Below are 23963 nucleotides of genomic sequence, written 5' to 3'. Positions count from 1 at the left end.
ACTGTTACTTTGGGGATGTGGTAAGTAATGCTTGCCCATTACTTAAAATAGTGTTGATGAAATAATTTTGGAAGATTTTGTCCATTAATTTTTTTTTAAATGATGGTGGTGGTGTAATTGGAAGTAATGTCATTCTTCAAATAACAAGTAATGTTAACAAGTTAATTTTCAAAATACTAACAACAATAGAAACAGCGAATTGTCTTTTAAAAATGGCACCCCAAGTTTTTAGGGTGCAACTACAGTAGTGTGGCTTGATTTGCCATCTCTTGTACAGCTGTATTCAGTTTAGGTGATCATAGGGAGACTACAGATGGTTTTGGTGCTAATGTCCACACTGGCCCTCCATCCAATGTGTTTTGATATATGCCTATATCCCACAGTCCCTCTTGCCTTTGATACCATTCACCTGGCAATTCACAGCTCTCCTTTCTTATCTTTCTTATCTTTCTTATCTTTGTGCAGAGGTGATCTAGTGCTAAAGTAACGTATCAATGCAGTGATAAAATGATCTAGTGCTAAATTTGATAGTTTGTTTAAAAGATTTTTTTTTAAAAAAAAAACCTTTGGGGTGAATAAGGAGAAAGATTGAACGAGTGAGTGTTCCCACTGTCCCAAAACATCACGTCCAGCTTAGTAAGTCACCACAACACAACACAAGAGTTGTGCTCCCCTTCTTTTGTAGAACGAATTAAAGAATTAAAGAGAAAACACTGTTCAAATCATTCTGGCTTTTGAAATGTAGAAGTCCCCAGGGGCAGGAGGAAAATCTCCAAACCAGAAATGAAAACAGCTGGGCTGATTTGCATAGAGCTTTGCATCATGGGATCATTGAAAACTACTTCAAATTCACCCGTACTAATTGCAGGCAAATCCCAAAGTATTTGTCATTGAAACAGCAGCCTTACTGTTCCTGATTGAACCTACATAGGCTTGTCTGTTTTCCCAGTTCAAAGGTAGGCAAATTGCAACCTTGGAGCTACATGCATCCTATCAAGGCTGTATTTGTTGAACCTAATCCTCCTCTGCCCCTCTCTTGTGCAAAACAAAAATTCCAAAACAAAGGAATTGCCACTGAAGTGTGTAGGCATCCTTCAGTCTTGAGAGACTATGGTATGCTCTGAATAGAGGTTGTGGAACAGCGCCTAGTGTGGCTGAGAAGGCCAATTCGAGAGTGACAATCCCTTCCACACTGAAGACAAGTACAATCTGTCCCCTGTCCAGCTTCCTGATTTTGCTGGTTTCGGGACTTCCTCTTTGCCTCAGCCTGTTAGACAAGGGTCTCTTCAAATTGGGAGAGGCCGCGATGCACCACCTGCCTCCAGGCTGAATGCTCAGATGTCAAGGTTTCCCATCTGTTGAGGTCTATTCCTAAGGCCTTCAGATCTCGCTTGCAGATATCCTTGTATTGCAGCTGTGTTCTCCCTCTGGATCTGCCACTGAAGAAGCCACCAGTATCTACAGCTTAATCTTTTAAATATGTTGCAGGGGCATCCTGCATTGTTAACACACACATATAAAAAACTCATTGGATTTCTAGCTACTTTCACTTTCATTTTGGGGACTTGAGGCATTTTAACTGTCCTACAACAGACAGTGTTACTAATGCCCAACTTCTTGGTATCCTACTGTGACTGGATTATGTGTATTTTTAATGACTAAATTGAGTTTTGATCCCATTTAACCCAGTCATTCTTTTTTTTTTTTTGAAAGACTTTCCCAGAAACGCTGTGTTCCTCTGCTTTAAAGAGAAGCTGTAATTGCTGTAAGTGTAGCTGTGCCTTGACAGACCAGTGTGTCTCTCCTGCCCGGGCTCTTGTGTTCTTCGGGTGGGAGATGTCCTCTTCTACCTGACTGAGGGTTCGTTATCGTTCTTGCCTGGCCTGATTGATACCTGTCTTGTCCTCTCTCACAGCACTTTGTTCCTTTGGCTGTGGCAGTGGTTTCTGCATTGCTCCCAATGTCTGCTCCTGTAGGGATGGAGGACAGGGCATTACCTGTCAAGGTAAGGAGATATCTCTAGAATACTGCTAGAGTTTTGGTTTGCCATCAGGACTGAAGCAGAAGCCAACCAAATGACCACAAGCTGGAGACTTTCTGTTTCTGGGCTTGGGGAGGCATTAACATCTGGTGGTTGGGAGGCAAAGGTGACAAGTGAGTGGGTTTGCAAACTACTGTACCATCTAGGACTTTTGAACTTTTATTAATAGCAAGATAGAAATAATTTCTGCTGATGTCTCTTCTTTCAACCGTGTTGCATTCCTGTTCTTCATTTTTCAAATAGTGATGTTAATTCCCCTAGGGAGCATCACCCTGACCCAAAATGGCATATTCTGAACCCAGCTATTGGCTGCTGCCACCCACTGTCAAGTAAAATGAAAAGGTGGGATTCATTTATGTAGAAAGGGGCCCACTTGAACCTAAAGTTACCCATTAGTTTTGCAGGCAAGTGGAGGACAGAATTCAGATTGGGTCTTACTCAGGCAGGACTTTGGGCAAATATCATTCAGCAGAAAGAGCAGGAGGATACACTGCTATTTAAAGAGACTACTATGCTTAATGAACTCTCCATTAAACTTAGAACCTGACATTAACTAAGTACACAAATGAAATCAAATCTTTATATTTGCATTTGTTTGTTTGTTTGTTTGTTTGTTTAAAATGTTCTCCCAACAAAAAGGACCCAAGGTAGGTTACCAAGCTTTAAAGAAAAAAAGTATCAAAATAGTTAAAAACACGATCAATTACAATATGAAAAAAAAAATTAAACTTATTACAATTAAAACTAGTGGAAAAAAAGATTTAAATGCATCATTCAAAAGATTTTTTAAGATCTCCCACCTTAAAAACCCCATCCTCAGCAGCCAATTATTTACCTAAAAGCCTGCCTTAAAGGAAAGGTTTTTGTACTTGTGTATGGGGCCATGCTTATTCAATCCCTTTCAGTGAAGTCCTATTTCCCTGTCTTACAAAACTACCTTGGAATCTGCTCTTCTTGTCTTTTCAGAGCCTCCTGGTGCCTGTGGAGAGTATGGCTGTGACATTGCCTGCAATCATGGGGGCTGCCAGGAGGTGGCGCGGGTGTGCCCTCTGGGATTCTCCATGACTGAGACAGCCAATGGTGTACGTTGTGCAGGTAAGCTAAAAGATTTCCTCACCATGAACTTCAGCACTATTTCTAAACATAACAGGCAGACTGTACACAATGTCCAGTCATTGGTTTACCACAATAATACGCATGTGGAAATGCAGCTAACTGTGGCAAGTATAGCACGTATTAAGGAACGACTTTCTATCCATGTTAGTCAGTTATGGGTGCGGGAGAGAAATAACACACCCAAGCACACTATTTTAGCAGTCACTGTTGTTAACTCTCAACGAAACAACCTTCCTTTCTGTTCTCTACCGCCTTCCCAAACTCTCTCTCAGCTCCAAACTCAAACTCCAATCTCCCTCTAATCTCCAATCTAAATCTCTCCTCCCCCTGCAGAGACTCTTATACCTCGTGCCTCCAACCCTCCAGCACCCTCACTGGTCCATGCAGACAGCATATTAATATTCATGATCTGGGCGGACACTAGATAGGGCAAGGCAAGCTAGGCATTATCAGATAAAGAGGGCAAGGCAAGCTAGGCTAAATAAAATGCCAAATAAGACTAGGCATCTCAAGAAATGAACTGAAGTCAATAAGAGCTTATTTTTTAAAAAAAAAATGTTAATTTTTAATATGCCACATAAATTTTGTTAGCTTGGTGCCACAGATTCGAATGGATACTCTCCTGAAAATGTCAGTTGCTTATTCATTATTTTATTTTCGTAATTTGGTCTTTATTTATTTTATTTATTTATTTATTTATTTGATTTATATCCCGCTCATCTGGTAAATCTATACCACTCTGAGCGGCTAACAAGAACATATATACAATTATAATAAAATAAATTAAAAATCAATTAACAGAAAATGACAAAAATCATAGATAATTGCAAATAATAAATAGATAAAGGAGAGAAAAATAAATTAAGTTAGATTAGGTGCTGGCAGGAGGGAAGGCCTTGACATACAGCCATGTTTTCAGTTGAGTTTTGAATGTACCCAGCGTAGGGGCCGCGCGAATCTCAGGAGGGAGATTGTTCCAAAGGCGAGGAGCCACCGCCGAGAAGGCCCGGTTTCGTGTCTTCTCCCTCCGGGCCTCCCTCGGCGTCAGGCTCCTCAGCCTCACCTCCTGGGTCGCGCGGGTGGTCCGGGTAGAGCTTGGTGGGTGAAGGCGTTCCGCCAAGTATCGAGGTCCCAAACCGTTTAGGGCCTTATAAGTGAGCATTAAAACTTTGAAGTCAATACGGAAACGAATGGGCAGCCAATGCAGTCTAGCCAGGGTAGGAGAAATGTGATGGAATTTTCTCCCTCCGGTAAGGAGTCTGGCTGCTGCATTCTGCACCATCTGGAGTTTCCGTATCAGCCTCAAAGGTAGCCCCACGTAGAGCGCGTTGCAGTGATCTAATCTTGAGATTACGAGCGCGTGTACTAAGGTGGTGAGCGCCCCCGAGTCAAGATAGGGCCGCAGCCGGGCAATCCGCCAAAGGTGGAAAAAGGCGGAGCGGACAACCGACGCCACCTGTGTTTCCATGGTGAGCGTCGGGTCCAAATGTATGCCCAAGCTGCGGACCCCACTCACCGGAGCCAGGGTGGCCCCCCCAAACGAGAGAGAGCCAACCAAGCCACCAACCACGGGGGGGCCCACCCTCAGGACTTCCGTCTTGTCCGGGTTCAGCCGCAGGCCATTTTCCTGCATCCATTCCAGTACAGTCCCCAGGCAGCGCTGAAGGGACAGGACGGCATCACCTGCTGTTGGTAAAAAGGAGATGTAGAGCTGGGTGTCATCAGCATACTGATGACACAGCGCTCCACACCCCCTGATGACCCCCGCTAGTGGCCTCATATAGATGTTAAATAGCATTGGGGAGATAATCGACCCCTGTGGAACCCCACAGTTGGAGTTCCACGGGGCCGAGACACTCTCCCCAAGCTGAACTCTCTGGGGACGGTCCTCCAAGAAGGAACGGAGCCAGGCTAACGCCAGGCCACCGATTCCCAACTCGGAGAGCCTCCCCAGGAGGATACCGTGGTCGACGGTATCAAAGGCCGCCGAAATATCGAGGAGGACCAGCAGAGACGTTTTGCCCCTGTCGGCCTCCCTCAGAAGGTCATCATACAGGGCGACCAATGCCGTCTCTGTCCCGTGGCGCGGCCTGAAGCCCGACTGGAATGGATCCAGGGCATCTGTTTCATCCAGGAGTGCCTGAAGCTGGTCTGCCACCACCCTCTCCACCACTTTGCTCATGAAAGAAATATTGGCGACGGGCCTGTAATTGCCAATTTCGTCCGCCGCCAAACTAGATTTCTTTCGTATGGGCCTAATGAGTGTCTCCTTGAGGGCAGATGGGAATCTGCCCTCAAGGAAAGACCCATTTATTATTGCTGTGGCCCATTCAGTTGTTTTCGGCCTGGCTGCTTTGATTAGCCAGGCCGGGCAAGGGTCCAAGGAGGAGGTGGTGGCCCGACAGCGGTCAAGCACCCTGGCCACAGAATCAGGCGTTACTGGCTGGAAAGAGTCGAAAATAACCGGGCAAGACGGAGCGCTGGACATCTCAGCTCGATTCACTGCATTTAAAAAAGGAGAGAGCTCCCGGCGGATGGCCTCCACTTTAGATTTAAAAAATGCCGCAAATTGGTCAGGTGAAAAACTAAAACTCTTAGTGCTAAAACACATTACAATTTTGCTGCTGGAACTGTGCTTTTTTAAAAAAAAAATTATTAGCCACAACTGTGTTTTAGTGGAAAATTTTAAAACCGAAAATCAACTTTGTACTGCTAAAATGGCACAGACTGCTGACCAGAAAAATGATAGTGAATGTGGCCCAATATGGAGAGGAATAGCAGTAGATGTCAGTCACCCAAAATGTCACTGCATGTCTAAACGATAGCTCTTAAACAAGATAGAGCACCACAGTGTAGGACCGACCCCACACAGTGGATTCAAACTATAAGAATGGAGATTTCGACTAAACATTAGAAAGAACTTCCTGATGGTAATTGCTGTTGAGCAGTGGAATGGGCTACTTCAGGAGAAGGTTGATACTTCTTCACTGGAGTTTTCTAAATGGGTTGATAGCCATTTGTCAAGGATGTTTCAGCTGTGGACTTCCTGCTTCATCAGAGGACTGGATTTGATGATGCTTGTGATGGGCACGAATTAAAAAAAATAACAAAATTTGTTCAAAAGATTGCTAATTCATTAATTTGTATTTGTATGAATCAATGCCCCCGATGAATACAAATCAATGAAATTTTAGCACTTTTGATTCATTGATTCATTTGGCTATAAAACACACACACACCGACATCTGGAGACACCAAAATTGCAGCAAGGCTTCCCCTGAACTCTCCTCTATAATTCCTCCAAGTTTGTGAAGAATGGGTTTCCCCAAGCCAACTCTAAAAGGCACTTTCCTGGAGGGACGTCCTTGTGGGTGCATAATTCAGACCTCTGAAATCCAGTCTTCACCAAACTTGTAGGGATTGGGGAGTCAGGGAAAGCATTTCTGTGAATTTGGTGTCTCTAGGTGCCTGGGTGGCATTTTATAAGGTTTCAAAGTAAAAAAAAATGAATTGACAAATCGATTCATCAATTAGTCAGAAAAAAGTCATAAATTTAGAATTGTGACTTGATGAATCATGAAGCAAAAAAAAAAATTCTGATTCGTGCTGATCTCTACCTCCAGTTTTATAATTCTACAAAGAGCTTTGTCGCAACTTGGGGCCTACAGAAACTGCTATGCTGATCTGTTCTTTTCTAAAACTTTGTGAGCTGTATCCTATAATTGGAGCAACATGAAGAAAACACGTTATATCATGTTGGTGGATTCACTTCTGAAAGCAGTTCTGAAGTAAACAGCTAGTATGAAAGCATCCCAAAACCCCAGGCATTGTTTCCATTGTCTGTGTACTTCCTGTCCGCGGCTGAATATGGTACCAGTTATGGGACTTGGTCCAGGAATTGTTTTTGAGAAAGTGAAAGTTGACACATATGCTTCCAGCAGTGATCATTAGCATAGAGCAACACTTTTGTGGAAACTTGCTTTGCCATGCGTAGCATTTATCTAATGTTTCTCAGTGGCACAGCAGACCTCAGAAAGGAAAAAAAATGCCTATTTTGATATGTCAAGCTTTGATAAGTAGCTGTGATGTACTTGTTTGGTTTTTGATGCCTGTGTGCCTCTTTTCCATCAACCATGACCACAAAGGCTCTTTCTTTCAGCAATTTCTCTTTGGGTTCCTGTAAAGCTCGACCCATCTATTTCCCTTCTTACGTTCATAGACAATATATTTTCCCTAGACATTGACGAATGCCTGAGCGCTTCTTGTGAGGGGCTCTGTGTGAACACAGAAGGTGGTTTTGTGTGTGAATGTGGCCCAGGAATGCAACTTTCTGCTGACCGACACACCTGTCAAGGTGAGTCTGACTGCAAATGGAGGAGGAAAGGGGAGATGGGAAAATATTTAAAATATTCTAGGAGCTGGTAAAAGCAGCTTTTGTAGGATTGTTAGTGATGATGGACAAGTTCTGTTGACAATACTCTGTCCATTTTGAACCCCAGACACCGATGAATGCCTAGCCACACCCTGTCAGCATCACTGCAAGAACAGTATTGGCAGCTATCGATGTTCCTGCCATCCTGGTTTCTACCTGCATGGCAACCGGCACTCCTGCGTTGGTGAGTGTCCCACCTTTTAGTGGGAAGCTAAGCAGAAACGAGTTACCTCACAGTATTAAGAAGCAGCAGTCTAACCTAAACTTCCTTCTTGAGGTTCAATTTCATTTAAGATACATGGCTTTAAAAAAGAGAAGCCATAGCACCTTGGAAATGAAACCTCTATTGTTTATTTTATTTACTCAGGTTCTGAAGGGCTTTCCAGAAAAAATATTGCTTTTACTGCCTGACAGTTTAGTATGTAATGAGTAAACCGCTTTTCTTAGGTTAAACCAAAACTTCCTTTTTAAAAATGGGAACAGAGCCAGTAGCAGGATTTGATAGGATCTGATTTTATTTTATTTTATTTTATTTGTGGGGCATGATGTTGTGTGATAGCTGCTATTTGTAAGGCTGACCTGAGATTTTTTTTTTTACCTGAAGAGAAGGACTTGAGGTACCCCTTTCCAAGTTCTGTACAAAAGCTGACTAGACTGGCAGTTGTAACTGCTTTTGATACCGGGAAGCCATTTCCAGTGAAACTGAGGGCAACGTGCTACTTTTGGGAGTGGAGGGTAGTTCACCATATGGCCCACCATGGCTTCTGACCTCTCACTGTCACTCCTCAGCTCCTGCTTCTCCTCCTACTTTAGGTGGCTGCCTTTTGCCATACTATGCCCAATAGCAGGGCTGGCTCTGACTATGTGAGCATCCTAGAACTAGTCATGTGGTGGCACTGATTAATCTCACAAAAGGGCTGATGCACTGTTGTTGCTGTCTAGCAGAGATCCTTTACTCTCAGCATGGCAGACCTAATTTCAAGGGCCAGAGAGAGCTTTTCATAGTGTGGAGAAGTAATATTTGAAAAGTTTCTTGTGCTGAATTTCTGTTTGTCACACAGGCGTGGGAACTCTCTAAGAAAAAGAATGCCAGCATTTTAGCATAAAAAAGCAGAGGAACATTGTAAAAAAAGAACGATGGCAACTTACCATTAAATAAGAGGACGTTTTGAGACTCATGATATGCCTACAAGATTTGGCATGTGTAATGCTAGGAGAAGGGAAGAGAGATTATTCTTTACACATTTTTGAGGGGCTTCCAGATTGGTTACTGAAGGTGTTCAGCTATTCTTACTAACATTGATTCAGGAGAAGGACCATTTTGTAGCCCAAAATCTGTTAGGTTTTCAAGACAATGATATCACACTCATGCACATATGGGTATTAGGCTGCACCTTGGGGATGCTTCATGTACCTTTAAATTGATGACTCAATGTAGCAGATGTGGACTGAATGAAAAGATGAAATAGCAACACCGTCCTCCTTAATTTTCATGCTTCATCCTTCCCCTGTTTGTAATAGGGGAACAGCCATAGTTCAGTGAGAGAGAGCATTGACTTTGCAAGAGTTTTTTTTTTCAAAGGTAGTTGTTTGAGTTGTCTCCGGGTAGGGATGTAAAAGATTCCTGCTTGAAGCCCCAAAGAACTGCTGCCAGACAGTGTCAACTGCATGATGTTATATGGGCCCAGTAAAATGGTTCGGGGGAATCTGAAGCCCTATCTGCCACTTAGGTTGGAGTTGGAGGCATTTGGAGCTTTGCTTGCCACAAAAACACAGGAGACTGCCTTATACCAGGTTAGACATTTTGTGCATCTAGCTCAGTACCGCTCTCTCTCCCTGGTGCTGGCTCTCTGAGGTCTCTCAAGTGATTTTATTTTTGGCGTCTTTACTCCTGGTTCTTTTGGACAAGGGATGCTTTGAATGGAACCTGGGCCCATCCACATGCAAAGCATAAATAATGGTCTCTCCCCATCATGAGAGCAGGAAGTGACAAATGGAAGCATTGGGGAGGGGGAGGGGAAAGAGCGATCCAAAGCTGTGTCATCATCCAATTCAGCAGTGACTTTACAGATGAAGGGCAACCTCCTAAGTAGTATCCTCATGAGCCTCAATGTACAGAGCATCCGGACACAATTTGGCTTGTAATTTGAACATCTATTTAGCTGTTCAAAAAACCAGAATGCTCATAAATCTCTCTCAACTATATCTAGTTTGTTGCCTTGAGCGAGAGAGAAAATGGAGACAAAGAGAGGTGTAAACAATTCTCCAGATATATGTGGAATCATTCCTCATACTGTATCAGGCAAGAATTAGGAGAAACAAAAGCCAAAATTGTTGTTGTTCCTTGCTCAGGTGCTAACTGGCTGAATGTTCAGTGACTGCAAACAGCCACAATAAGGAACCTCAAGACTGATTCAAGTCATGTTCAGGTGTGGAAAACAGAGCTTTTTGTGCACTACAGCTCCCAGAATCCACTAGCAAACACAACCAGTGGCCAGCCTGACTGGGAGGCCTATTCTAAAATAGTACCCTTCCAAGCTCTGATGAAAATACCTCAGGTCCCTTTTCTTGAGATCCCTATTCTGACCTTCATGGTACAACAGGAAGAATGTGTGTGTAGCCAGAAACATGAGCCAGTCTAGACCTGATATAAACCTGTAGCATGTTGTGCACCTGCTACAGATGTGAACGAATGCCGCCGACCTGGTGAGAAGCGAGCCTGCCAGCACGCCTGTCACAACACGCTGGGGAGTTTTATGTGCAGCTGTCGACCAGGCTACCACCTCGGCGTTGATCGAGTGTCCTGTGAAGGTATGAGCTGTTTCTCTTTACAGTTATTCGTTTATGGAGTGCCCTCGTTCAGCAGGGATTGAAGGAAAGACTGTTGACTGTAGCAGAGATTTTCACGCAGAACAGAGAGAGTTACTCTGGAGCTAGAGAGGAACAGGTCACAACGACGACGACGACGACGACGACGACGACAACAACAACAACAACAACAACAACAACAACAACAACGTGTCCTGTCAAGTTGATTCTGAGTTATAGCAATCCTTTCCTGGGTTTTCTAGATAGAGAAAGCATAGGTGTGGTTTACCATTTCCTTCTTCTGGGGGCAGCTTCGGGATTGTGCAGCTTGCCCAAGGCCACCCAGGCTGGATGTTCTCCCAAGAGGCACCCTGGGGAATCAAACTCCCAATCTCTGGCTCCGCAGCCAGATACCGAAATCTGTGTGTCCATGGCTAAACAGGGATTTGACCCCAAGTCTCCTGAGTCCTAGTCAATCACTTTATCCACTAGTAGACCACACTGGCTAACATGTTCTAAGGAATCTGTAAAAATAAGCAACTTTTAAAAATGTTATGTTCTTAGCATTCTTCCTTATCTTAACTGATGTCATAGGAACTATCTCATAAGTACTAACAGCTTTCTCTGGTAATGAGTTGGATATTGAATACTGATGGAATCACATGGTTATAGAATCAAAACTGTGCTGTTTGGATGCTAAGAAAATAGTGTTGTATACCAGAAGCACTACTAGAAAGCGAAGATCTGCATTCGTTCCATTACAGAAGTGACTACTGTATGCTATGGTGATATGAATGGATTGGCCAGAGAGACCCTAAGACTTTAGGGGCTATGCTTTCAGCTAATTGAAACATGTTTGTGAATATGTGAGGCAGATGAATAATTAAGAGATTGTGTGATGGAAACAGAATTTCAAGTTAGGACCTCTTGAATCTAAACACCTTTCTGGTGATCTTTTTAAAAATTTGTCCATTATTACTTTTCTTGTGGTCAAGCAGTGTAAAGAAGAGCAAAATTGTCCTGGGCCTAGATGGTGGGAAGTCAGGTAGAAACCAGTCCCATTTTTCCCCTCATCACAAAAATTCTTCACAACAGCAATTGTAGGAACATGCAGTCCGTGAGTCACGTACGTAGGGGGCTTCTGAGGCTGCTGGAGGGCACCATATTTGGATGTCTTCCTACGACTTCTGAACTTTGTTTGACATTTTCTTTCCCTATCTTTCCCGGGCTCCACAGGTTTTTCAAAGACAGGACTGGCTCCATCTCCCATCTTGCAATCTCTCCAGCACCCACCAACTTTGCTGCGGCTTTCTCCTGAAGCTGTGGCCCCTGTCCTGCCCCCCAGGGGCCCTCCCCCTTCTCGAGCTCCTGTTCCCCACAGTATGCCCAGAACGCCAGCTCCTTCCCCGCCCTTCCCCACACTTTCGGCGCTTCCACATGCTGCCTCTCACACCCCTTCCCCCAGTTCCCCCTTTGGTAGCCCCTCCTTGCTGAGAACTGCCAGGCCGCCAGTGCCGACGAGCCCTCAGCTACCATCACTACTGCAAGAGGCAACTACAATGCCCCCCCTCTCAAGCCCTACAGTGCCACTAACCTCCTCTTCAGCCCTGCCTTCTGCTTGCTGGCATGGCGGGGCTCTTCGTGAGAGTGGCAGCCACTGGATAGATCCAGTGTGCCTGAATTGCTCCTGTGAGGTAGGTGGCATGTTCTGGGTCCCTGCCTTCTTCTCCACCTGTATTTCCCATCTTTACTGTGATCTCCATGAGAGCCTGTTTTTTTTTCTTCCTTGCTTGCTGTAGAGTGGGCAAGTGCTGTGTCAAGCAGTGAAGTGTGAGGTCGTCTGCTCCCATCCAGTGCCACCAGGAGAGGGGGAGTGTTGTCCTATTTGTGCAGGTAAAACATAACTATCAAATCAAGACTGTGTTGCCCCATCTGGTTATGATTTGTGGACCTCAAAAAGTGGGTCCTCTGTCTCCCTACCTTCCACTAGGTAACCCCAACTGCCCTTGAGTACCAGAGAGGATGCCCACTCTGAAGATTTCCTTGATAAACCTCTGTCCCTGTCTTGTCCTAGTTTTTGTCTCTCGGGAATGCCTTGTTAAAACACTGTCACCTAGAATTGTCCTTTTGAGCTGCCCTCATCTCACAAGGTGTCTCAGCAGTGGATCCCCAGATCGAAGGCGGACGCATCTTAGTGCTTGTGCACTGGGGGTGCTAATGCACGTGTGTGAACCTTAAAGTGTCATACCGTATAGCAGTGGTCCCCAACCTTGGGCATCCAGATGTTATTGGACTTCAACTCCCAGAAATCCTGGCCAGCAGAGGTGGCGGCGGGTTCTGGGAGTTGTAGTCCAAGAACATCTGGAGGCCCAAGGTTGGGGACCACTGCCATATAGAGGTTGGCACAGTGGTTGAACTGCAGTACTGCAATCAAGTCTCTGCTTATGACCTGAGTTCAATCCTGATGGGTTCACAGTAGCTGGCTCAAGGTTGACTCAGCCTTCCATCCTTCCAAGGTGGATAAAATGAGTACCTAGCTTGGTAGGGGGCAAGTTGTTGTTTGCATAATTACTGTATGTTTTAAACCACCCAGAAAATGCTCCAAGCACTATGGGGCAGTATATAAGTCAAACAAAAACAACAACACATGGAGAGGCTTCCTTTGAAGATTATAGGGCAAGTTTCTTCCATCTCACTTGTCCTCTGTGGAAATAACAAACTTCTTCTTGGTTTTTAAGATTTCATAGGAAATGTGGTTGCAGAAGTACAGCAGATGAAGTTTTCTGCAACATGTAATGGGGATTGGGGTGTGTGAGTAGTTCTTTTTACCATGAGAAAAAGGCTGTTATGACAAACCTGTCCATACTTCCACATTTGGAATACTGGACAAAATGTGTCATTTAAAACTGGCTATATATTTTTAAAAATCAGTTTTTTTTTCTTGATTTAGAGTGGAAAGCTGAGGTGGGTCCCATTCCTGCATGAGTTCCTGCCCTTCTGAGGACAACATTTGCATTTTTATTTCCTGCAGGCTGCTTCTATTATGGAATTTCCAGAGCTGAGGGGGAAGTTTTCTCTCTCTCCAAGGAAAACTGCACAGTTTGTGTCTGCCTGGTGAGTCTAGATGAAAGCTGAGGAAGGTGTGATTTCTTGCTTTGGGAAGGACAAATGACTTGATTTGATCCCCTTGGTTTCCTACAAGTGATTGCAAAGTTAGAGACGCTCTTTCTTTCTTAAAAAGGATTACAATCCATTTCCTTCAAGCAAGAGAGCCTGTGAGGAGGTAATCTCTCTGCCAGCTGATTTTGTTGTCAAGGTGTGCCTTGCAGAGGAGCAAACTTGGCTAGTCCTCTATCCCTTCCTTGTTACTGTTCTTTATTCTTTAAATCACTTTTGGAGTGGCCAGCCCATAAAATGGGAGGACGCTTTCAAAAGGAGGTTTGACTTGCAATAACGTTTCAAATGGAGCACTGCCTTTCTATGAAAAAGGACATGAGGCTCTCCTATGTCTCAGCCTGAGGTACAACCTTTTATTGATGGTCTAAATCTAGGAAGATAGGGAGAAATAATGGAGGGAACTCTGGGACAGGAACAGCCACCTGCTTTCTGTGTGCAACATCTGGCCCATGACTAGATTTATCTGGTCTCTGAGATGACACCTAAAGGTGAAGATTTCTATCTACAGAAGATTCAAGGTGTGGAGATTTTACTTTTTGGAGTGCCAGCTCAAAGGTAGGAACTACACTGTTGGGAAAAACCGGATCAAATCTGCAGTGACTCCTGTTGTATCCTATGCTGTCAAGCTCTACTGAAGTTTAAAATGGCATCCAAATGTTTTTCCCCCTGCTCTGGATTTTACAGAAACATTGTAGTTGCAGATGGTATAGGACTGGCTGTCCCCCCCCCCCATCAGTCACCTGTCTGTCCTTTCCCCACCTCCCCAGTTTGCCCCCTTTTTGCTCAGGCCTGCTTCCAGTAAAGCAGCAATATTGACAGTTCACAGTGAATACCTGGGTACCCTTCCCCCTTTTGTAAAGTCATCACATCTACACTTCTTCCTGAGAAAAGAAGAAAGTTTGTTTATTAGAGAAATGAGGAGAGGCACAAGAGAAGAGGTGTGAGAAAGAAGAAAGTGACATTAGCAAACTTAAGAATAGCAGTTGATTGAAGGTTGGGGCAGGTTAGAACAGGTACAGCAAACCTGAGCAAGTCCTCTCTAGTCTTCTTCATGCAAAGGTATGCATCTTCTTGAAGCATCATCCATTTTAAATGCTATTGCAAGTGTGAACTGAGTAGCACCCAGTTGCTTCCGATGCTTAATAACGTATGGTGCAAAAACTTACTTGTGCTATCAGAACAATTGTAACAATAAGAGCAAGCTGCCCGCTGAGAAATAAGGAGGAGCACAACAAATTCCTTCATAAATCTAATGTCCCAAGTTCTGGGGAATCTTATATTTCTGCTAGATCAAATGGAGCCTTTGCCAGGCCTGATTGTGTTAATAAGATGCAGTTAATAACAGCTCATCACAAGCCACAGTGAGGAGAGAGGCAAAGCCAGCCCTACCATTAGACAGAGTAAGGTGGCCTTTCTAGGCACCTTGTTTTAGTTGTTGTGAGGGTTCGCTGGTGTGAGCTGTCTTTTCCCCAATAAACTGACGAGGCTCAGAAGGAACATCAAACGGGATTGTATTTATTCCAACATTAACATCATCAGAAACTACACCCATGAAAGGGTTCAAGGAGGTTTGGAGACCAAGGTTAGGCTTGGAAGGAGTCCACAAACTATGTACAAAGGGATTGGTGTTCTCTGGGTTCCAAGGACCTGTTGAAGGCGGCACAGGTCCTAGTCCAGGGTTCAATTCTTCTTCCAAGGAGATCAGGGGTAGGGTCTCCTCATCCCCACTCCAGCCGTCCCAGGAGGATCCCTCTCCTCCTTCGAATCCCCACGGACCGGGTAACCCCCCAGCTTCTTCAACTCGGCGATATGCCATTGACGCTTACGTTCTAGCTCTCTGGCCACCGCCTCTCGTTCCTCTCTTAGTTTTCTTCGCCACTCTTTGGCCTCGGTCTCTCCCCAGTAGGAAGGGCGAGGCTTCAATCATAATTGTCGGCGTTTCTCAGCCTCCTCGTGGGGAATCCGGACTTGCTCCCATTTGTGGGTCCAAGGGTCCTCCATCCAGACCCACTCCCAACCGCCTGGAATGTCCCGGGTCTTCCCCCTTATATCCCCCATCCCTGCTTCTATCTCCTCCCCCCTTCTTCCCGCCTGCACTGGTCCCGTTTCGCGGGCAATCTTTAACCCCTTCACCACCTCTTCTAGGTCCCGGGTATCCACCCCCTTGCTCAGGGTAAGGGTTCCGCCGCATTCTGTCCCCCAATCGGGGGTCTCCACTCCTCTCTCTTCCCGTCGCGGTGGGGATGGTGGGGGGGATGTCTGAGTTTGGCTGTTACTCTTCGAGAGCAGCGGCACTCCTACCATGGCTTCCACTTTGGGAGCCTCACAGTTGTCATTAAAAAAAATCTCCCAAAACCCCAGTGTTTGTTTGTTCAAATGAACAAAATGAATGAACATTCCTTCCTTCCTTCCTTCCGTCTGTCTGTCCATCCATTTTTATTGTCTGGGACAAAAATCTGTAGGATTTGTAGTGACTCTGGTTCCAAAATAACATAGCTTGATTTGGGTTCTATGTACCTTGACTGGTGTATGAAGAGAAAGGAGGCATTTTCTGTAGGCTATCTTGGGCAACCTTGAGACACCTTGAGTGGGATCCATAATAAGATCTTCGCCTCTAATTTGGTGAAAAGAAGTGCTCGTGATTCTTTAGTATCTTTGATGTATGCTTGAAAATGCAGGCATGAAAGAATGCTAATCTGCCCTGTAATCTTTGTTGTTTCTTGCTTCTAGGCAGGGAACGTATCCTGTATTTCTCCAGAATGTACACCCAGTCAATGCTCCGCTCAGACTGACTGCTGTCCCTGCCAGCCAGAGCCAGGTAGACCTCTCATGACACAGAACCCTATGCTCAACCACAAACACTGCCTTGGAGAGATAGACCAGGTGTCCTCAGATTAAGCACATGCAGTATCGCTCGCTTTCTCTCTCTGTGTGTGTAAATCAAGGCAGGGCAACATCTGGGGGCTTGAGGGCCAAATTCAAGCCCCTTGGTCTGACCATGGGCAGGAAAAGGCCAAAATGGCCTTTTTTAAAAGGAAAAAAAATCAAACAGGAAGTATCTGAGTGTACCTGGTTTGCAGTTTGAGGGGCAGGTTGGGGTGGGGAATCTTGAGGGATGCCACAAATGACCAGGACAAAATCATAAAAATTAGCATTTAAAAAAGTCTCTCTCTATATAAATTGATAGAATTTTCCTGGTGTCTGAGGTCTATGGGAAGATCATTCCACTGGGGGTGGGGGCACCATGGCTGTGAGGAATCCCTCTTCCTGCCACCACTAACACTCTTGCCCAGAGAGAGAGAGAGAGAGAGAGAGAGAGATCCTTGGGCCAGGGGCCTTAATCTCCATGGCAGTGCTGACCTCCTCTTGTCTTCTTCTGTAGTGGAGTGCCATTTCCGTGGCCAGATCTACGCAGAGGGGACGGAGTTCAGCCTGGACGGTGATGATTGCACCACCTGTGTTTGCAGGGTAAGTGTCTGCCGAGGTCCCTTGTTTCCCTTCTCCCAGAAGAGTTGCTGGCCTTCTCAATGAGAAGGAAAGCACCTGTTATTCACTGGACCCAACTCCCACAATCCAGAAAAAGAGAACTGTGTCGGCCTTGAATCTGTGCCCTTACTGTGTATAAAATGTGCTTCTGCCTCCTCTGTCAGCAAGGTGAAGCCGAATGCTCCTTCACTCCCTGTCCCACTCTGGAGTGTCCCCAAGATGACTGGGTGTTGGCCCCGGGGCAGTGCTGCTTCACCTGCCGAAAGGCTGCACCTACAACAGGTAACGTGTGTACAGGTGTCATTGTGTCATGAGGTTACGTGTGGGTTAGCTGATAGATCTGCAAAAAAACTCACAGATCCACTGGCGATCTATGTCAAGGACCCTGTGGGAGGAGGTCACTTGGTGCACGGCACCCTTGGCCCTCCATCCTCATGCATTTTGTTTTGTTCTTGCTGAGGTCTCACTCTGTTCCCACCTCTGCCAATTACTGGCCCCTCTTCTCCCTGCCAGGTTGCTTGGTGGATGACAATGGAGTTGAATTTCCAGTTGGACAAATCTGGTCACCGGGTGATCCCTGTGAGTTATGCATCTGCCAGGTGAATGATAACCTGCTCTACTTCACTCAGTTTTAACCTTCCAGTCTCCTCTTGGACAAACTGTGTTATCCCTATGCCCCCATCCTAGCCAGTTACTCTGTTACTCTGATGGATAAATGTGAGCTCCTGCCTGTGTATGCACAGGGGAGAGGGTGCTAACCAGTTATGGCTCTCTTACTAGTGCTGAGTGTCAGATTTATAACATGACCAGTTAAGTGGGACTAAACTGCATGATTTTTGCATGTTCACAGCTCACTGGTAGTACAGTAGATGTCAGTGAATCAATTGTCTTACAGGGAAAGGTCACAAAGGCTGTTTTTTTCTTTTGTTTTTTGGTTTTTTTAAAAATATATAAATACCTTTTCCCTGCCAGTCCCACACTTTCCTTCTTGTCATTTGGTCTCCTTACTTCTTGCAGTTTCTTCCCCATCCTGTAGCTGCCTCACAGGTTTGTTTCTTCTGTGCTACTTTTGCTTTGTTTGGATGTCACAGTAGAACAGAGAAGGCAAATGTGGGATTACAATCCCTGTGGTATATACTGTAATGTCAGAGAAGTTGGTCAGCCTTAGAAGTTGGCCCCGGTTGCTAGGTCCTCTGGGAAATCAGAGACTTTAGAATTTGAATTCTAAGGTTCAATGGGTATTCAATAAACTGAATGTATCATCATGGCCTATATGCCAATGGGCTTTGAAAATACACCTCCTGGGGAAAGGAGAGTCAAACATCTCTGGACCCATTGAACGAAAATGGACCAGCAGGCAGGTAATGGCTGCTGCACAGGAGACAAATACCGACGACAAACACAAGCCTGCTTTTGTGAAGAGTATTGATGCCGGCAACAGTCCAGCAGTTTGTGCTGTGGGTCTCTGTGAAGTTCTTTTCTGTTGCAGGCAGATGGCTCAGTGAGCTGTAAGAGGACAGATTGTTTAGAAACATGTCCTCACCCGATCCAGATTCCAGGACAATGCTGTCCAGATTGCTCAGCAGGTAAATTTTGCCTTCTTGGAAAGTTTTTTTTCCCCTTTTTTGGGGGGAGCCAAATAATATCCTGTCTCTAATGATAGGATTTCAAACTCTGCTGCCAACTCCTGTTCTTAGTGTTAATTTCTTACTTTTCCTTACATAGGAGTAAATGTCTTTCTCTGTTTCTTGCTCTCTGGGTGCTCGTGTACTTCTCCTCCCTTCTTGGTATGACCTGAGAATAAAACTTCCTGCACCTGATAAATATATTTTATGTTATAATGAAGCAGTTGGCATTTAAGGTGCCACAAGACTCTCTCCTGGATTCATAGCAAAACACTCGCGTGGCTAACCCTCTTAGGCAGTGGACTCCCAAAATGTTCTTGGACTAAAATTTCCATAAGCCTTCACCATTAGCTGTGGTGGGCAGGATTTCTGGGAGTTGCAGTCCAAGAATCTCTGGGGACCCAAGGTTTGGGACTACTGCTCTAGATGTTTCCACAGATAGCCTCCTTTTCCTAATCTGTGGTAACAATTATTTTGTTCTCCACCCCTTGCTGTTAGAGAAGATACATCACAGCACATGTCATGATGGGATATTTCGAGGCATAGGACCCCTAGTTCTTATAAATTGTTTATCTTCACTGTTCAGAAATAAAAACTAAAGGTTGTTGGAGACATGATTCAACACTACTACCTTGCTAAGGTCTACACTAAGTGGTCATGCAGTGGTTTCCAACCTTGGGTAACCTGGGTGTTCTTGGACTGCAACTCCCAAAAATCTTGGCCAGCACGGTAATGTTATACCACATCTTCAAATACTGGCTGAAATTCATCAGTTAAGTGGCAACTAGAGTAGGCTCATTGCATCTGTACAGCTTACAGAAGAGTTGACTCACCAAGTCCGCACTGATTCCAAGGGGCCTGCTCTAGCTGTGACTTAGGAAGTGGATCCAGCCACTGTGTGTTTAGTCTGCATAGACTTCATCACATTTCCTTCACACCAGTGTTTTTAGGGTTGTTCTTTGATCTCTTCTGAAAGGCTGAGCTGTGTTGCAACAGAACCGCTCACACTTCAGCATGCCTTCCCTATTCATTGCATACCATTTTTAATATCTGATTTTTAAAAAAATGATCATGTGCTCAATAATGGCATCCACACCACAGTTCTACCCGATGCTTGCTATATAGAGAGTTTCACATGCTGCACATGGCATTGGCACTCACTGCCTACAGCAAAACCATGTCTTTTAAAAGTGCACTAAGTAGAGTGCCAAGAGTGTTTATGCTTGTAAGCAGTGCATTGCTCTTCCAACCTTCATAAACACAGAGAAACAAACAGGAGTTTCTGTGGAAAGAAAAATGACTGAAAAAACAGTGGGAAGTACAGAAAGGCTACAAATAGATGACTTTGTACGAGCGCTCTGTAATACACATGTGAATTGTACCATGGCAATTTCATCATAAACCCTTGTTTGAATGCCGCCCTGGGTCTGGGTTTACAGAGGCATTTCCTTGAACAATAAAATGGGTACAGAGCATATAGGCACAAGGATATGGAGTATGAGATTCTCAGTGCTCATAAAAAGGTGAGGGAGCAGCTAGTCGTGTTAGTCTGTTGAATAATAATTTACAGTAATGGTCCAGAGGTGGTTTTGGGCCACTCTGAAGAAGTGTGCCTAGTCACACAAAAGCTTATGGAAAAATATCTAGTTAGTCTCCTAGGTGCTACATTACTGTCTCTGGTATAAGTGTCTATAAGTAATTCCAGTATATTGAATTAAGTTCCTGCTTTTTATTTGTAGTCCATAATAGTCAAGTTGTAAAGGAATAACTGTGCCACACATTGGAGAACTAAAGATCAACTCAGTCATGTCTATCATATCATGCTTCTTAGAAGGCTGTCAGGCATGTCCGATGCTCTGCAGAAACAGGCAGTTTGTATGACCCCAGCTGACCAAATACACATTATGCTCATTCTTAACTGTAGGCTGCACTTATGCAGGAAAAACCCACTACAACAATGAGACATTCCCCTCTGTTTTGGACCCCTGCTTAAGTTGCATCTGTTTGGTAAGTACTCTGCTTCTCTGCTCCCAGCCAACAGGCATTGTTCCATCCTAATAAGAGATCCTACATAGCAAGATCCGAGCAGCACCTTGCAAGGGCTTGTATGATCTCCTCCCTAGGAAGAGGAAGGCATGTTTCTCAGTGAGAGTTGATTTTAGTTATATGTGTTTTGTGTTGCTACATGAAAATCCTTAATAACAAAAGAGGGGTAATTAGTATTACTGCAAGTTTGCTACGTAAAGATGCTGACAGCAAGCCTGAGTTTTGGACAAAAAATGTCATTGAGACAGGATGATTGGCTAATAACTGCTGGATTTCTCAGTGGTTTAGGTATCCAGATATGGAGAGGAGTTTGATTTGCCACTCTAGCTCCTTGACAAGGGCTGGACATGATCCATAGGGTCCCTTCTAGCGCTGCAGTTCCAAGATTATCTAAGATTATTATTAATATTTCTTTGCAATTAGTAGTGCCCCTTTAATGAAGAGGTGGCAAGAGTATATATTCTTGTCATATTCTTCTTTGTGTCTCAGTGTTTTCTGTCATCTGATCTTCTACTGCAACTTTTGTTGCCAGTACACGTTGTCAATTATCTCTGGACTCAATACCTCTTGTTGTGTTTAATTTTGCCAAAGGCTTTTTCATATTTTATAATGCAAGCATACATATAGGCATGTCTTCCAAAATACCTGTATACAGAACAATGCTTGTCTGGTTCCAAATTCTCCTCTGACTCCAGACTGTATATCTCCTTTGCTTGCTTTGCACTTTAAACAAATCTGAAGCAAACAGCTTGTTAAGCCTAATGTTTTATAATCACGAAAAGCAACAGCAGTTTCCTTTTTGTGTGACAAATAAAAGTCAATTCCAACCATAATTTCAGGAATGAATCTTGTTCCTTAGATTTGGTTGAAAAGAGTCATGAAAATGCCAAAGACATAATGTTCTGGTAGTTTTAATACTTCTGTGAAAACCTCTGAGTCCAGGAGCTTTACCATTTTTCTTAGGCATATTGCATTTCAAATTTTCTATTTCTGTATTGTTAGACCAGTATGAACATCTGGTATAATCTGGGCTGTTATCTTCAGACAGCTCTTTGAAGTACTCCCTTCACACCATGATCAATAGGTTAATTACTATGCATAAGTATCTGTGAGGATTCTGTCATCCAGGTGAGGTTACCTGGAAGCTGAGTCATGGCAACTGGACTTCTTTCTTATTAGGTTGAAACATTTTCATCCAAGTAGCTTCTTCAGTCTGAGGAGAGTTAGTAGGAGACCCCTGATATATTCTCCATGTTGGTTTCACTTCCCCCTGGTCTGAATAGGCTCATTAGATGAATAAAGGACAGGGGTGAGTGAAAATCACACCTCTGCAGTCCTTCTCCACCCGTTGTCCTGAGTCATTAACAGTCATTAACAGTGGTCTTTCTGACCCGTGCTTCTGATCTTTCTGGGAATGGATGAAAGGGCAGCGTGATAAACAGGATATGACAATGAGTGAAGAAGGACTGCAGAAGTGGAATTTTCACTCACTCCCCTCATCCATTCTCCATCTAACAGGCCTATTCAGACCAGGGGGAAGTGAAACCAATGTGGAGGATATAGCAGGGTAAGGTAAAGGTAAAGGCTGACAATTTTTGCCCAGTCATGTTTGACTCTAGGGGGCGGTGCTCATCCCTGTTTCCAAGCCATAGAGCCAGTGTTTTGTCCAAAGACAATCTTCCGTGGTCACATGGCCAGTGCGACTTAGACACGGAACGCTGTTACCTTCCCACTGAGGTGGTCCCTATTTATCTACTTGCATTTGCATGCTTTTGAACCGCTAGGTTGGCGGGAGCTGGGACAAGCAACGGGCGCTCACTCCATCGCGTGGATTCAATCTTACGACTGCTTGGTCTTTTGACCCTGCAGCACAGGCTTCTGTGGTTTAGCCCACAGCGCCACCACGTCCCAGGGATCTCCCACCAAATCTCCTCAGACTGAAGAAGCTACTTGGATGAGTAGCAAAACTTTTCAGCCTAACAAGAAAGAAGTCCTGTTGCAATGACTCAACTTCCAGATATGCATAAGTATGTACTTTTTAATGATTTAGTTGCATGGCTGTGGAGCTGGAGGTTACAGTTTTGTTTTAAGAGCAATTTTGTACACTCTCCTTGAAAATAATTTGTATGTGGTATGGGTGAATAGAAATTCCTCTTTTCGATATTATATCATTCATTCTCCACTTCATGACTGTAGTCCATATTTCCCACAAAATCTCCACATGGTCCTTCTGTTCTTACCATTAGGACCACCTCTTATAAAATGTAAATGTTCCTTTTTCATAAAACATCTAACAGCTCTGAGTTCTTCATAGAATGTTGTATACCTTCTTCATCTTTATTAGCCATCGGGGGATATACTTGTACAACGCTGATCTTTGTAAAATTTCTCTTTAGTAGGAGAAGTGTTATCTAGTTTGACTATGATGTTTATAACAATTTATGGCTTTCATTATGATTGCAACTCCATAATAGTGCTTTATATAAATACTACATAGATAGAACATAATGGCTGAAGTTCTAGTGCATAGCGATGATGGTGTCACCATCAGTGGCAAATCATTGTGTATTAAAGACTATTGTTTGGTAGTTTTGAAGGTGCACATAACTTTGTCAGATGAGCTGCATGCAGCCCAAAATTGCCTTTAGCAGCAATTGGCCTTTAACCAACAACACATACTTACCCTGTGCATTTGAAGTTCTTAATTTGACTTTTGTCAGCGCACTATCTCCATCTAAAGTCTGCTGGGGACTGAAGCCCTTTTTCCTTTTTTTCTCTAGCTATGATGAGGGCACTCGGAAGGTGTCATGTGGAGGTAGCTCAGTGCTGTGGGCAGTTGTGATGGCTATCACCATGCCTGAAGTTCTCAATACCAAAGTCTGGCAGACATTCTTTCTCTTTGGGCTTTGTTTGATACTGGCATTGCTGCTGACCAAGATCAAAATTAGAGGAGATAATTACTTCCTAAGGATAGCAGAGGCTTCCTGTTCATGTTCTTCTGCTCAGAACTGTTGATTTTCGAGGGGACTGGATTAATTAATTGCCACTTGATGCACAGCACATCTAGGGCATAAAATCAGGTCTGGAGGCCAAGCCCTCTGCACTTATTTCTGTAGATCAATCACATGCTACGGAAATACTACACATCCATCCTTCAAAAAGAAGCCAAACTGGTAATCTCTAACAATAGTACTTTTCAATGCTACTCGAGTTGTTTTAGTAATAGATGCCT

General features: G+C 44.2%; 1 protein-coding gene across 2 annotated transcripts in view; it reads left to right on the top strand.

Annotated features, from left to right (window-relative positions):
* Window positions 1-23963, top strand: part of VWCE (von Willebrand factor C and EGF domains) — a 40376-nt gene that overhangs the window by 6837 nt on the left and 9576 nt on the right. For both annotated transcript variants that reach the window (XM_072985501.2, XM_072985500.2), the window contains 14 exons: window positions 1916-2005; window positions 3008-3136; window positions 7395-7511; window positions 7657-7773; window positions 10272-10400; window positions 11634-12091; window positions 12197-12290; window positions 13429-13511; window positions 16305-16392; window positions 16957-17042; window positions 17225-17342; window positions 17574-17659; window positions 18550-18646; window positions 20610-20692. In XM_072985501.2, the coding sequence (XP_072841602.2) occupies window positions 3103-3136; window positions 7395-7511; window positions 7657-7773; window positions 10272-10400; window positions 11634-12091; window positions 12197-12290; window positions 13429-13511; window positions 16305-16392; window positions 16957-17042; window positions 17225-17342; window positions 17574-17659; window positions 18550-18646; window positions 20610-20692 (1590 nt within the window). In that variant the 5' untranslated portion in view covers window positions 1916-2005; window positions 3008-3102. The remainder of the gene's footprint in view (window positions 1-1915; window positions 2006-3007; window positions 3137-7394; window positions 7512-7656; window positions 7774-10271; window positions 10401-11633; window positions 12092-12196; window positions 12291-13428; window positions 13512-16304; window positions 16393-16956; window positions 17043-17224; window positions 17343-17573; window positions 17660-18549; window positions 18647-20609; window positions 20693-23963) is intronic.

Source organism: Pogona vitticeps, chromosome 1 (assembly GCF_051106095.1).
Source record: "Pogona vitticeps strain Pit_001003342236 chromosome 1, PviZW2.1, whole genome shotgun sequence".
NCBI lineage: Eukaryota > Metazoa > Chordata > Lepidosauria > Squamata > Agamidae > Pogona > Pogona vitticeps.
The sequence above is the reverse complement of the archived record's forward strand: the minus strand, read 5'-3'. Positions and strand labels throughout refer to the sequence as shown.